Source organism: Nuphar pumila, chromosome 14 (assembly GCF_984573655.1).
Source record: "Nuphar pumila chromosome 14, dmNupPumi1.hap1.1, whole genome shotgun sequence".
Taxonomy (NCBI): domain Eukaryota; kingdom Viridiplantae; phylum Streptophyta; class Magnoliopsida; order Nymphaeales; family Nymphaeaceae; genus Nuphar; species Nuphar pumila.
In genome coordinates, this window is record NC_143262.1 from 18,648,184 (window position 1) to 18,664,899 (window position 16,716).

The following is a 16,716-nucleotide window of genomic DNA, read 5'->3' on the forward strand; positions in this document are numbered from 1 at the left end:
TCCCTCCATCACAACTTGATACCGTCTTGCATTTGATGGAGTATGTGAGGTCCATACTTGGCAGGACGCAGTCATCCCATCCCGCCAATCAAACGAACCTGAGTTGATAAGCAAGGTTTGTTGGCAAAGATTTTGGGATCCGTGTAAATCTGGCTGTGAATAAAGGTGTCCACAGGTTGGGTTTGATTCGGACCCAGGTAGAACTAGACCCGGCCCTGACTTTCGAGTATGGTATCAGGTCCAGACCCGGATCTAATCAAACCTACTATAAGAAAAACTATACCCATACCGGATAAGAACTACATGAACCAGATCTGGGTCATACCCGGTAAAATACTATTTTTATCATTTTTACATTGAAAAATTCTGGGTCTTAATCGAAACTCGGGTTGGGCCCGAGTCTAATATAAATTTTCACAAAATATACCCGGATCCGTGTATTAATCGGACCTGCAGATCTGAACCCGGGTTTTAATCAGGTCTTCTTATTTATGACTATACCTGGGCCTTATAGGGTTTGGTACGGGTCTGGTCTGGGTAAACCTGACCCGTTGACACCCCTAGCTGTGAACTGTGCTTGTTCAGTAGCATGAGGTTAGGGGGTGAAGCCAGATACAACATAATTGTAGGGATGGCAGTGGACCGGGGCGGGAGACAGGGTCTCCACCCCCGTCTCAAAATCCTGCCCTCTATTCCCGCTTCCATCCCTGCACGGGTTTTGATTTTAACCTTCATCCTCGTTCCATGTCCTCCATGCCCGATCCAAACAGGGTGAGGTGGGACAGGGCCCCTTTTTCCCTCGGTCCACTACCATCTCTAAAGAAGGATACGGAGTGGGGTGGGGATCGAGGATGAAGACGGGGTGGGGCGGGGGAAAGCGTAAGTTCATCCCCTCGATCAAACGGGGCGAGGTGGGGGCACGGCCCTGTTCTCCCCGATCCACTGCGGTCAAGAGCTAGTGATGGAATGAAAAACCCCGAGACTAGAGACTAGAAGGAGCTGATTGTAACTACTAAAGGATCTGATCGGGATTGAGTCAGAACAACTAAAAATCATAAAAGTGGCATATCTGGTCCGTTTGCATCCCCCTAGTAATTAGTGGTGCTCATTAGTATTAGGTGAGGATTATTATTGGAATTACATGATTTTGGTACTGGTGGGACTTATCGGTGGTTAGCATGGCCCTTTCATTGTTGTAGGTCCTAGTGGTGGTTATGATGGCCTTTCATTATTGCAGATAATTTTGTTTGATTATTGGTGTACTGTTTTATGTCCACGTTTAATGGAATTAATGAATTGGTGTTCATGTCCATCTGCTTTCATAATAACATTTGTTTGCTTCTATGGCTCCCATGTATGGGAATAATTAAAGAACACCTTTCCCATTTGTTGTGATGTCCCTTCATCCAAACTGGATCGGCAAATTTGTCAGTTCTTGATAAAAGATTAGGATTTGGTAAGTTGGTGAAGTGGGGCCTTTCTTTGGATGCACAAAGTAGTGCATTCCTGTTCATTTTTTTGGATCCAAGGATAGCCCCACTTGTTTTATTTGAGAGAGAGAGAGTTGGTGTACCATGTAATCGCTCACAATGATAAAAACACCATTTTAAAGCAAAGCAAGTTGGGATCCAAGGATCTGTCATCATTTGATGAACGGGCCCACTGCATAACTTGGTGCTGCAACACTTGTGAGACCCGCACTCAAGTGCTGGAACAAACCATCAACAATATGGGGGCATGAGACGCTCACACGAGAGTCCAGTGGAGTGCGGATCAGATCCGCCCACTCAGTTTTCTAGATAGAGAGAATTTATGTCAGTTTCAAGAAAAGAAAGAGAATGGCGATAAAGGGTACTTAAGTCTTTGCAACAACATCAAATTACGATGCTATGTGATGCGGACACACATGGGGATACTAGCCGGTCTGCATCTTATACGTGGCGCTCTTTGGGAACCCCCGAACATGAGATGGAGCTACCGGCCCTGTTCGGGGCAGGGGGGTAACATATAACCTGCGACCCCTTATGACCTATATGGGACCCACACAATTCTTTAGAACCATTGATGCTCTGGATGAACCGCATCTAGATTAAAGAAAAAGCTTCAGCCATAATGATCCACTGCCATTCATCTAGTGGATGAACGGCATTCAAGGAGCACCCCTGACCTGATCCATGCAAAAAAACAGGGTTCCCTTGGCTTAGCTTTAAAAAAAAACAAAAAGAGAGAAACAAAAAACTAAAAACTAAAAACTAAAAAGACAGGCACAGGGATTGAATGAAATAGCTGGATGGTTAAGTCGCACTATCATAATTGAGGGGTATCGGGTTCGAATCCAACAGGGTTCTTTCTCAATGTGCTTATCCAAAAGAAAAAGCTAGGGGAGTAGGCACATGCACCTTGTATGACACTCAAACCCTGCCCCCGAAGGCCCTCGCTTATAATATTTGCAAATATTTCCGCTTAATGTAAAGCATCATGGACCTGCATGTTGTTTCAGGTTTGGATGTCGTGCTGAGCGTGAACTGTGTGATCCAATGTTGTCAGTATCGGTATCAGCCCTGAATAGTTTGGCCAACGATTCAGGTGAATCGGCCAATTCCGATTCTCAAGTGAGTCGTTCCGGTTAAAAAACATTTCGTGTCAATCAAAAAATGACGTGTTAAAAATATAAAAAAATTACATTTTTTATATTTATTAAAAATAGCTGATTCAGGTTAGTATAGTATCGTATCGATTTTCTGCTGAATCGGCCGATACAGTCTGTTACTCACACAACATTGGTTTGATCACCTTTGTCAAGCTTGAGATACAATCCATTGACATTCCCAATTCTTTGTTTGCTTGACCCGAGATTCCATTTGTTGCAAACGCCTCTCTAGCATCCTAACCGTCCAATCTACGACTAAGATTGGTCTACATTTTCACTTGGATGTGGACTGACCCTAGCCGTCCAGTTGCTTCAGCTGGATGGCTAGGATCAGGATATGGTGGAACCTATCCTATGTCAAAGAATGAGACCCTTTTTGGAATTCTGGGCTCATCAAAATAAAATGAGCCATTGTCAGATAATTGTATAGCAGCTACTCAAACAAATACTGAAGTTTCTTATTATTTAATTATTGGCAAAAGATTAAAAGTATTTAAAGGAAAAGGGACAATTGGTTGTCTCATGGTTAGGTACCTTCCAGATTATACTCAGATTTTTTACATTAACTTTCTCATGAATCCCCAACCTAACTTCTTGTTTGATCTAAAAATTATTGTAATTTCACTTTTTCTCGATTTTTTTTTTGTTTTCTCCTTCTTCTTTAACTAATAAAATAAATAAAACCAAATCAAATCCGATCTCCTGCCAAACTACTACATCCGAGTAGAACTTTTTTGGAATTTTGAAACACAGTCAACTAAGGAAAATGTCGGCCAGGAAATTTATCATGAAATTTTAAAAAAAAATCCGCTTTTCTCAAAAAATTATTGGTATATTTTTAAATACAAACACATAATATATGTATGATATAAATAAAAATATGAACAATAAATTATCTGTAATAAGTGTTTTTGTCACGTTCATATCAAGATAAAAATGAAATATTTGAATAATAGCTGGTTACACTTTGAAATATCATTTTTTTTTATAATATCTGCCTCTGAAAATATCATGATAAAATTGTAATATTTTCAAAATATCAGCGATATTTGTGACTTTCATTGTTATCAATCCAGTGAAACTCTCCAGACTTTAAAGTTTCAACTAAACTCAACTTTCACTAGTATAAATGAGATTCACTTGTACATCGAATTAATTAGTGAAAGTATGAGGTGACAGTGTGTTTATGACAATAATACCCTTTCGCTAAAACATAAAAGTGGCTTTCCTTGACACAATCAAGGAAAACTTTTTTCTAATAGATTTCGACGTTCGATTTTCAAGTTTTTGTGCATTGTTTCATCCGATCATATTGTCAACCTTATTTTGTCGTGGGATTTTGATCGACATTTATTGTAAAATATACATTGGTATTTTCTCATGAAATGTTTACTCCTATGAATTCCATCGTTTTGTTGCCATGTTTGTGTGCATTGTTTTATCTGCTGGTTGTCAACCTTCTTTTACCAAATTTAATTGGCCTTTGTTATAAGATATTCATTATTTTATTTATACCTTTAAATTATTCTTATTATTGTCAATGTGAAAACTATGAAGTCGAAAATTTTATACCGCTTGAATGTGATGTACATGTATGCTTGAATGGCCCTATCTGACAAGGATGTGCAATAACATCACCATTTGCATGTACACGTGTGGATTGCTCATTGCAATCATGTAAAATTAGATTATCTACATTTATGTGTATTTGAATATAATAGCATTGTGTATTTTCATTTTTACTACGATATTATTGATCATTTTTGCCATGTTATTTCAGTTAACAAGACTTAGGAATATATATGTTATGTATTATAAGTGTACTTGTTGCTTAAGATTGTAGTGTCAAGGACTCTAGAATAAATGGTTTTAGTCATTAGGTTAAGTTACGATAGATCCACAAAATGTAAGGGTTTACAATCATTGTGTTGATGATGAGGATTTGCAAAGTTTATTGTTGTTAAGAAGCTTTAATGATGTTATTGAATTAATGAAACAAAAAACTAGATTGGTCGAGGAAGACATGAGGTTTCACTTTAGCTTTTGAAGCGAGGATTTTGATGATAATATAAGGTTGACATGCATTGAAGATGATGATGTGGCTTTCATACTGAACTGTACCGATGTTTATCATGCAAATTCACGTGATATATAGACAACCGGTTAAGGAAGCACAAGGATGCCAATCTAGTGAGCTTGCACACTTTAAGAAAACTTTTGCTTGAAAAAGGCATCATCAAAGCATATAAGCTTTGAATCAAGAGATGGTGTTGCTGATAAAGATTCATCTGTCATGAAAACGATTGCACATGATGAAGACATGTCAGCATGGATGGATATAGCGAAGAAGCAGAAGTCTCCAATGATACATATCTATTGTGACATGGCTGCCATAATTGTGCCCAAAGCAAGAAAAGTTGTGCATAAGAGTACAACCAAGTACCTAAGCTTTGAGTCAAGTGATAATAGTGATAAAAACTCTTATACATTGAAGAGATGCATGAGATGGGTAACTTAATTGTGGATGAGATTGCATGTCAAACATAATTGTATAATGAGTCATAAATTTTGAATGCCACTTACAAATAAAACATATGTGCACGTGGAAAATGTGGCAAGTCAAACATATGGCTACAATGCTAGTCAACTAACAAATGATGTCAATGGTCTAGCAAGTATAAGGTATGCCTTTTATAATTGGATTGAACATTCAATATCATTCAACATCTTGATGCATGTTAAGTTCTTGTTTACATGCATAAGTGATCCATTCTCCCAAAGTTTTGATGATATGCTAAATGATGATATGTCAACTGCATGTGAAGATGAAGATGATAATGAAGATGAAGGTCATGATAATGGAGATGAAAGGAATGTGCAAAATGGAAACCAAGTAGCCCAACCCATGTAGTATGATTGTATGATACATGTGAACATCTTGTGTTGTAAAAAATCATAAAAATTCTCAATATGGTTAATGTTTTGCATAAATATAATATAGAAATTTTGCAATGAAGCAGATTATAAAATATTTTGATTGCAAGTTCATGAGTTGATAAAAAAAAATGGATGAACGTGACAAAAAATACGAAGAAGCACATGTTTTTTCATCAACAATCAAGTCATCAACAATTAATGCTCCTTGTATTGATTGTCAATTTGATGATGTGAAAAGTTGTCAAGTAGTTGAAAATTTATGTGATATAATAAAATTACAAGGTAAAATTTAAGAGGAATTGCAATGCTAGAGTGATAGTTATGTGTGTATGAGCCATAAAAGATCCATTGTTCAAGGGTGTGTAGTACCAATTACTTTTATGTTAGAACCTATGAAAACACTTACACGTGTGGTGGTTCATACATTATTGACTACAGGACCAACAATTAGTGACTCTGTGACAAATTATCAACTATATCTCTCTCATGATTGAGACGTTAAAATTAGTTATAAGCAAGCATGGCAAGAAAAAGAAAATGTACGAGTGGGGCTTTATCGTTCTTTCGAAAACTCCTTCAAAGAACTTCATGTATATATTCATTAGTTGATGACCACAAATCATGGCTCATATGGAATCATTGAAATTTAAGACATATTAGTTTAAGTATCTATTTATTTTTTTAAGACTCTACAATAAAGGGTTTATAGGCCACCCCTTTTCCTCAAAGGTGCTTTCTTAAAGGAAAAGTACATGTGCATATGCTTAGTTCACATGTCTTTAATGCTTGCAGATAGATGTTTATCGTAGCAATTGAGGTTGTAGACAAAGAGGTTATTACATCATAGAGACAGTGTTTTGAGTGCCTAAAAGAAGAATTGCACCAACTTGGTGTGCATCACCAGTTGAAAAGATTGACTATATTATCCAATAGATCGAAAGGCTTGCAGAATGTTGTGCCTAAGGTATTCCAAAATGTTCATGCTGGCTATTGCATGAAATATCTCACAGATAACTTCAAAAACAATTTCAACACTTGTAAGATATTGGTGCAATATAGCTAAGGCTTATACTAAAACACAATGCAATTGAAATTTTGAGAGAATAAATGAGCACAATTCGGCCGAGTATGATTATGTTGCATCGATTGACCTCAAACTTTGTGTCAACTCTCATTTTCTTGAGAAAAAATATGATCATTTGACAACAAATTGTATCAAAGAGTTTCTACTCATAGATCAAAGATAACCATGATAAACTGTTCATCACATATATTGAGCATACTTGATGATGATTTTTGTTAAGAGAATACACATGAAAATAAAATGAAAGGCATTATTGTACCAAAAGTGGTGTAGAAGTTAAAGGAATTAAAGACCAATGCTAGAGAATTGTGTGTAAATGATATACCTATACTAGAAAAATGCTTTAAATCATGTATGGGTCCTCACAAGTATAAAGTCAACCTTGATTGACTTAAGTATATATGTCTAGAGTGAAAGTACACTGAGATTTTATTGCTTGCATATCTAAATTGCATGAACGGCCAAAAAATTATTGCAACGAGTGTTTTACAATTGAGAAGTACAAAAGGATATACAATAGTTTTTCTTTTATAAAAATGCCAAATAACATTCCTTATGAGGCTCCACTTGATTAACTCATGGTTGTCATATTGTCTGACCAGGGCAACCAAAAAATCAAAAAAAGATAAATAAATGTATCAGACAAGATTCCATACATCACGTGAAAAAATTATAGTGACAACAAGCAAACATGTAATATAGGAGAATATATATACAAAAAGAGGTAAATATAAAACAAACTTATGTATTTATGTTAATGGTATGGTTTCCTAGTTGTATCCATGCATGTATTTATTTGTAGTTGTATTTTTTTCATGTATTTATGTTGACTATTCAATTTTATTCTCGTTATAGCAAGAAAGTAGAGAATGAACATAAGAAAATGGAGGAGAAAGCAAACCAAGACCAGGAAAAGGATGGCATAGAAACAACATGAGTTTTTTCATTTTTTCTATTTTCTTTTTGTTGTTTATGAACTATGGATTATGTTTCACTTTGTCTACTCTTAAACTATTTAAACTCTTAATCTCGTTATAGGGATACTTTGTTTTGCTTTGTATAATATTAACTCTTAATCTCGTTATAGGGATACTTTGTTTTGCTTTGTATAATATTAACTCTTAAACATGTTTACGTGTACTCAATTGCTTTATAAAATTTGCTAGTTCGTTGGCAAGTAGGTCTCGCAACTAAGTTTTACTATTATATGAAAACTATGATTCTCAGTTCTATCACAATTGTGATTAGTCAGTTCTATCGAAAGTAAGTTTTCCTAGTCCTATGACAACTAGGTATCATAACCAAGTTTTGCTATCCTATAGCGACTGGGTTTCACTTTTCTAGCAAGAGCACATTGACATCAACAATGCTCTGCAGTTCATCAGTTTCTTTGCTTAAGGATGTGGAGTACATATAACAATGATGAGCAGTCCAACCCAAGTCACCACAAGAGAATATAGGAAAAGCAACCAATATTAGAAGAAAATTGGTATGAAGTTGTACATACGATGAATCAAGTGCATGAAGTTGGCAAGGAGATATGTGTGGATGAATAACATGATGTCATTTGAGTAGTAAGACAACTTATTAGAATATGTCAGCCATCCATTAGCAATGATGTCATGCACAACTAGAAATTGTGTTTGAGGCAATACAAAAGACCAACGTGATTTTCACACCATATTTGGGTCTGAACTTCTGAGTTGGGGTGTTGGATGTGAATCCATCAAGGTCTTGGATGGACAAGTTCTTTAACAAGGGTACATGAAAGCGTATAGGTAACAGTCTTTTGGAGTCATTTTTCACGACAACCCTAGTGACAGGAATGTACTCAAGCACTCTAGCATTGTAGGTTTTGAAATACTGCATATTTTTTCAAGATTAAGTTTATACGTTTGTATTTATTCAGTATATTACATTCATGTGATATTTCTAAAATTTCAAATGTCAGAAGATTTCCAAGCTTTAGGAAAAACATAAATGATTGAAATCAATGACGATGAAGGTCAAAGCTCAGTTCAGGCAATTGGGTGATAGTAAGGTTGAAAATCACTCAGATGATGCTTTAGAAGATGACTTCAATAATTATTGATTATATTGTGTATTTGTTATATATGTATGAACATTTCCATAATTATTGTTTACAAGTTTCAGTTTTGTCTATATATGTTACAAGTAGTTTTTTTTTACATAACTGAGTTCTGCTAGCCTATTGCATTGAGATTCTCTAGTCCCATCACTGTCGCAAGTTTCAGCTCTATATATACATGTTACAAGTAGTTTTTTTTTAACAGAATTGAGTTTTGTAATTCTATCTTGATGAATTTTGGTATATTGTTGCATCAAAGTTTCGTTATTCCATCGCAGTGAGTTTCACTATCTTGTCGCATCAAAGTTTCACTATTCTATAGAAACCATTGTTACTTTTGTTGTTTCGGTGTACAGGTGAATCTCAATTATAGCGAAAATCAGGTGGATGGGTATGTGAGGAATATTGTGATATTTTATGGCTACACTGTGAAATAACATTATTCTTAGGCATAGTACGATCATTTTTCTTTTTTTTACAACAACAACTACGCCTTCATCCCAAAACAATTGGGGTCTTGGTTCATTTTCATAGGGTATGACTAAGTTTTTATGCTGTCTGTCATAGGCCTACCGCAACCCTCATCCTTTATCCGGGCTTGGGACCGGCAGTGTATAACTAAACAGTTATACACAGGCGGAGTTCATTTTTCTTTTTTTTAGATAATCAGAAAAAGAAATGCAAACTTAAGACTCCTTGTTCAATAAAAAGTACACCCAGCTTCAATCTCATGGCAAAAAAACATGCATCCACAGGTTTAAGCTTGTGATGTATAGTGACACTTATCAATCGCCCTTACCAAATGAAGGGAACCTTGGCTGACATCAAAAGACATTTGCTATTCTTCCATTTGTGTCATGTAGTTTGAGCCACCGAGAATTTGCTTTCTTTTTAGCAAATAGAGAAAGTAACCACACCTTTGCTAGTAGGTAAATAGAAGTATGTCTAACCCCATATTGCTTTAAAAAAAAAAAAACAAGAAAGTAAATCAAAAGTGAGAGATGTGAAGGAAAAAGTAAATCAAAAGTAACTGATGTGAAGGGGAAAGCAAATCGAAAGTAAAAGATGTAAAGAAGAAAGTAAATCAAAAGCTAAAGATGTGAAGAAAGAACGTAAATCAAAAGTAAAAGATGTAAAAGGTTAAGTGATATGCACTTTTTCTATGAATAGTTCATAGAACGAGAAAATATGAAGGCTCAAAATTAAGCTCATTTTGATAAGTGGGAGCTCAAAAGTTTACCTGCTGCGGAGTCTTCATTGTGATCCCCTTTTTCATATAGGAACGGAAAAACCACCCGAGAGGGTTGTAAACTCGGGCACACCCCTTAACCCCAGGCATAGTGACAAATATTGCGAGATTTATGAAAATCTCCCGATAAAATCGCGAGAAATTGCCTTAAAGTTTAAAATGTCAATTTCTCATGAGATTTATGAAAAAACATAAATACTGCAATGTTTTAAATGGCTATTTATCATGAAAAAACCATGTATTTTTATTTTTAAATAATTTTTATTAATATTTTCTCATAAAAACAATTTTTATATTTTTTATTGCCTAGATTTTGCCAGAAAATGTGAGATTTATGAAAAAAAATTAATTTCGCGCGAGTTTGTCACTATGACCCCAGGGCGCCACCGGCTCATTGTGGTCCTTTTATTAATTACAACAAAAGTAGGGATGGTAGTGGGGCGGGGCGGGGGACAAGGTCTCCACCCCCGCCCCGCCTCAAGATTAGAACCTCCATCCCCGTTTCATGTCCTCCATCCCCGGTTCAAACGGGGATGAGGCGGAGCAGGGATATTGCGGGGAAAAGTGACGGGGACGGGGCAGGGCAGGGCAGGGATGAGGCGAGGATCATGGCGGAACGGGGCGGGGCGGGGAAAAGTGTACGTTCATCCCCGCCTCCATCCCCGCCTTAATATCCCCGTTTCATACCCTTCATCCCCGGTCCAAACGGGGCGGGCCCCCGCTTTCCCCAAGTCCACCCCCATCCCTAAACAAAAGTAAATGATGGATTAGCTATTTATAGAAAGCTACCTAATTTATTAGCTATTTATAGAAATGCACACGGTGTTTATAAAGTTATTATATTGAACAAATCAACAATCAGGGTGTTTTAGTTTTGTTTAACTAAACAAGGGTCGACAGAATGATTCAACAATAAAGTGTATATCGAAATTATAAAAGTATGCCGCTGATTGTAATAAGTGAAACATTAAGCAGCTTGTTTGCAAATATCTGATATGTTGGACAGCTTTCAGTATATTATTTATTAACTATCAATAAATTTCTATTAAAAAAACAGGTGGTGGATGGATTACAAAGGTTTAAAGAATCATTTGTGCAAATGTGAGTTATATTTTAATGATATCAGTAATGTTATGCTTACGAAGTTGGTAAAACCCCGATATGGTTTTCATTAAATATCACATGTTAGAGAATTGAGCGCATTTTAAAAGTGGATTACCATGTGCAGAATGCTATCACTGCATCATGAATGATAATATTTTGCGTGCTTCAGTGAAAAAATAAGAAAATTCTCCCTATTAATTAATCATTCATTATAATAATAATAAGAAACTGGTGAAGGAGGTTTGGGTGTCATTATCTTCTTGTCATTTCTTAATTATTGACCTAATTAACTACTACGTGTTTCTTGTTGGTGGTGAATGATTCAGAAGTGAGTGGTTGCAATAATGCCATGTGGGGTTGAAACAACTGGCTACCTAAAATGTCATTATATTTGCTTAACATATTATGTAATAGAACCAACTGGGGCTCCGCTTGTTTGGTAGGAGCTGTTAGTGCATGTCACCTTGTGTTGGGACGTTGCAAGTTCAAATACCAATGGCATGATGTATAACTGGTGGGGGTCGCCTAGCCTCAGCTTTTGGATTTAAAAAAAAATATATGTAATAGGATCTCCACGGGGCGGGGCTCGGCTTGTCTGATAAGAGCAACTAGTGCACGTCACCTTGTGTTGGAACGTTGCAAGTTCAAATCTCAATGGCATGATGTATAACTGGTGGGGGTCGCCTAACCTCAGCTTTTGGATAAAAAAAAAATTATGCAATAGGATCTCTAAGGGGGGAATCAGCGTGTCTGGTAAGAGCAGCTAGTGCACGTCACCTTGTGTTGCTGGCTAGGGGGGGCTGCCTCCGGAAACAGTTAATTTTTTTTTTAAAAGCCCAGTCCTAGCTCAGCCTTGATTCCATATGAAATAGATTTTTATCCATTTTTTAGCCCAGCCCTGACTGCAGCAAATAGTTTGATTTGTTCATGAAATAGATTTTTATTAATAATTGTAGCCATTTTTTATTTTATCTCAAAAAAAAAAAAAACGGGGGCGCTGCCCCCGAACCCCCGACTATCACACAATTTTTTTTTCTACACCCCTATTTGCCCCCCCCCCTCGCATGAATCCTAGCTACGCCCCTGGCTGGGACGTTGCAAGCTCGAATCCCAATGGTGACATTGTATAACTGGTAGGGGTCTGCCTAACCCAGCTGGTATTTCAAAAAAAAAAATTATGTAATAGGATCAATGACTTGCGGAGTTTTATGGTTATGAGCATGATGAACAAGGTGATTTTTTCTTTGGTTATGTAAAAAAAAAATCTCTCAAAAATACCCAATTTGTTATAAGGGGATTTTGTTTTTTTTTTTACAATGGTGAATTGGAAATATAGGTCCATGCATCATGCTGCCACTTACTTCAGAGGTATCTCGATTTTGTGAAACTGGCAGCATGACATAATGGGAGCTTGAGCTTTGGGACGTTCTATTGTGAGGGAAACCGTAGCCACAGATGTGTAAATAAATAGATATATTTTGAGAAATCTAGCTTTTTTCAAGAAAAAAGTGTGAAAAAGTGTTTATATATATATATATATATATATATACTTTTAGCAAACAAATTTTACATTATTCATTAGATTATATATATACATTAAATAATGTAAAAAAACTTTGCAAAAAGTGTTTTTATCATGTTAATATCATGACAAAACATTCAATTTTTTTTAAATACCTTAATTTAATGATCAAAATCCGAAAATAACATGTCAGATTTGGATGAGAAATTCCATGTTCGATTCGTTTGTGCCCCTATTTTCAAGAGGCAGGAGAGCCCGTTGGTTAAGGGAGTTACACTGTAGAAAACCCATCCAACAAGGAAAAGGGAAAAAGGGGCTTGATTATAAAGAGCTGGAAGAGCATTCATTGAGAGTCCGGACGAGTGCAATATGATTGCACAAAAATTTGTGCATTAATCTCCCCATCACCCTCCATCAGGTCTTGCGTCCCACATCTGACAGGCCTGTCCCCCAAGATGGAGGGTGATCAGGTGCTTAATGCACAAATATTTGTGCAATCATATTGTACCTGATCTTTTCGCATTCATTGAGTGGTTTAAGGGCTACATTGGAATCCTGTCCGTTCCTCATTACTCGTGCGACCGCAGTTGGATAAGGAACCACCCCGTTCCTGTGTCTCACGAAGACAGGGTACGACCTGACATGCACGACTGGGAGATGCACAATTTTGAAAATTTGTTTAGAAAAAAAAGACACAAAGACACGGATTTTTATAAAATTTTAATCAATAAAAAAACATTTGTTAATATTTTAATATAAAAATAGTATTAATAATATTAAATAATTATACACTATTAAAATAAAATGCGTATTCTGACACTGTGTATCCAACCGTATTAGCATCATCAATATGCCACCCAAATGACGTGTCCCTGTGACACTAGCGTAGTCATCCTCATCAATAAAGTTACTTGGCTCACGTCTATCTTGCCAATGGGGACAGAGGTCTTTTGGGACGTTAGATGTAAGGAATCTAGATCCAGATCCAGCTTTGATGCGAATTGGATAAGGAAGCAAACGGATGGATCCGAAACAGCTAAATACACCAGGGAGTGGGAACAGCCAAAAAAATCACAAAACCCTTATCCTGGATCCAACCCGTTTGCATCCATAGATTTGGCGTGTAAAGCACCGTAGAAGATTATGTGCATCAAGGCATCGACCTGTTGGACTTGGACCGAGCTTGAGTAAGCTCGTTTTGTGCCCATTTACGCGGCGAGGTCCATTTCATGCAAGAATTACATTGTCAATGAACCAGAATTTTAGACCGAACTAGCCGATGGCCCAGTGTTGAATAGACCTCTGTCCGGGATTAAACCAGGCTCATTTTTGTCCATCCTGACTTGATTATTCAAACCCAAGTATAGAACCCGACATGCATGCATGAGACCTGTATTAGGATCCAAATGCTCAATCCAACAAGATCCAAATGGACCGGATTTGGTTGGATTCCTTGTCCGAATTTGAGACATTATTCTAGGATTTGGATCTTAAGATAAGATCCAATTATTAATTCAGATCAGATTCACATTTACATTATTGAACATTTTTGGATTCAGATTGGATTCAAATAAGACTTTTCTTATTGGATCTAGATTCAACTCCACTATATGGGACCTTGTTCAAGTGCGGAATCATACTTAGATCTATTGAATACCATCCGATTCATTTTCGGATCTACTATAATTCTGCTTGTATCCAACCCGTTTGCAACGCTATCTCCAACTCAATCTCCTTGTATCCAACCTAGCAGCCCTTCTAAGGATGTCTACGTATCTTATATTCTCCAATATCCGACCCAAACTGACTCTGTTTAGTTGGATTCAACAAGCCAAAACCATATCCAGTCATAATCGGATTTGGATTTAATTTTTGACTTTCACTATGAAACCACTTAAATTTATAAAAATCAAAATTGGTATGACGGAGCTGCTCTTAGATGAATGAAATATCCATACATGACAACTACGTCTTTACATATTATGTGAGCCAAGCTTAATCCGGCTTATCCGAGCTTTGCTTGCAGGTTTAAGCTTGGCTTGCCAGGCGTTGAGCTTGCGTTGAGCTTGCGCTTCGCCTCTTAGGCGTACGCCTCTCACAACTGGAATGGAAGTGAAGCGGTGGGAGGGGAGGCAGTAAGAGAAGGACCACCCGCCCAGCTGATATGGAAGCGAGGGATATGCCGGTCGTCCGGTGGTCGGAGAAGACTGAGCAGCAGCTGCAGCGTGGTCGGAGGTTGATGAGGGGCGCATCACAGCAACGCCTCAGTACCTTGAGCGTGCGCCTCGCCTCTGAGGCTCTCACAACACTGCTTGCTCAAGCTCGGTTCATTTATTTTCTCGGACTTGTTTGAGCGAACTTAGGGAACAGGCCGAGCCCCTAATCCCGCGCTCCTTGGGTCCGGACTTTGGATAAGACCCGAACCCATCAACAGCAAACTTTACAGAGAGTACTGTGCGGTAGTGGATAGTGATGGTATCGCATTTAATTTAGGGACAAAACTGTCTTCTTTGTGTTGTATGAACCTGTGCGGGAATCATATTCATCTCCGACGGATGAAAAGGAACTCCCCCACCCCCACGCTTTCCCACTTTTCCACAGGGACAGCTAGGGTTGAAAAAAATAAAGTAGGTCTCCTTTTCCCGGGGCTGGGGGACCCGACTGCGAAAGGCCCGTGAGAGAGAGAGAGAGAGAGAGAGAAAGAGACGCCGGTGGCCATATGCGTCTCTTCCACTCTTGAGCCTCTATGACACACAGTGGAGTGGACTGAGCGGTAACCTTTCCCCTTTCTCTTCCTCATGATGATGGTGATGATGACCACCTAATCTTCAAGCACATTCATTCTCTCTAACGACGATGGCGTCCTCTTTCTTTCTTTGGAGTTCGAGCTCAGCAACGATCAGAATGCGCGTTTAGGCGTTGTGGTTATCAGCTTATTTCGCGCGGTGCGACTGGAGATTGGAGGGTTTGTCGTTTGGGGGAGGGGGTCGGAGGTTCTTTTTGAGCTGCGATGGCGACCAAATCGGCGTCCAAAACGAAGAGATCGTCTCAGGCTCTACCCAAGCCCGGCAGCTCTCCCACCTCTTCCATTTCTTCCTTCTCTCCTTCCTTCGATTTGGCACCACCCGCGCCAGCCGCCCCCGCGTCGTCGTCATTGTCGATCCAGAGCCCAAGCTCGCCCGGCGCGCAGAGCTTCTACTCGGAGAGTGTTCTCATGGACGGAGGGAGATCCAAGGAGACTGTTACTGTTACCGTTCGGTTTCGACCTCTCAGGTTGAACGCTTTCTTCTGCTTCTTTAACTTTCAGTTTTCATGTTTTTTGATTTTTGTGAGATTTGGTGCAAATGTGTGTTAATTGTGTGGTGGTACTTGGTGGAATTTAGTCCGAGAGAAATTCGTCAAGGGGAGGAAGTGGCGTGGTATGCGGACGGAGATACGATTGTGAGAAGCGAGCACAACCCGTCGATAGCATACGCCTACGGTATGTTCTAGAATTTGTGAAGCTTGATTGAACTTTTTCTTCGGTTAATGGATTCAGAAAATGGTCGAATTTGGTGTTGCGCATTGCGAATTCGGGCTGCCTTTGAAATATGCGCTGTTGTGTGCATGATTGTTGTACGATATTGGCGCGAGTCATGCATTAGTTGGTGGTCACCCTTTGCATATTGACACAAAGTAATCTGTTGCAATGGTGTGTTTGTTTCAATTTAGAAAGGCGGACGGTCTCTCTCTCTCTCTCTTTCATTTTTGTAGAAAATTCTAGGCTAACATTCTCTGTGAGCTTGGAAGATGGATGCTGTCACAGGCTGGCAGTTTCTCTTCCGAGAGGACATTGTAGATTCACTTCAGGAGGGCGTTACTTAATAGGAGAGATGGAAGTGAATGGTTGCTGAAGTGATACGCTCACCTGCCTGTCAAGATTACTGGAAACTGAATGACTTGATGCTTTAGTTTCTAAGATGTGATGGATTTTGTGTTCTCCGGTTTTAAATAGACATTGTGAGGAAAGCACAGGCAATTGAACTAGAACCATTAGAAATGAATTTGTATATGGGAGTAGTACATGACAATTGGAAATGCA

At 38.2% G+C, this 16,716-nt stretch overlaps 1 protein-coding gene across 1 annotated transcript in view; it reads left to right on the forward strand.

Annotated features, from left to right (window-relative positions):
- The first annotated feature begins 15,276 nt into the window (after positions 1-15,276).
- Positions 15,277-16,716, forward strand: part of LOC149816547 (kinesin-like protein KIN-7K, chloroplastic) — a 41,916-nt gene continuing 40,476 nt past the window's right edge. The window contains exons 1-2 of the mRNA XM_089986761.1: positions 15,277-15,908; positions 16,019-16,116. Coding sequence (XP_089842887.1) covers positions 15,646-15,908; positions 16,019-16,116 — 361 coding nt within the window. The 5' untranslated portion in view covers positions 15,277-15,645. The remainder of the gene's footprint in view (positions 15,909-16,018; positions 16,117-16,716) is intronic.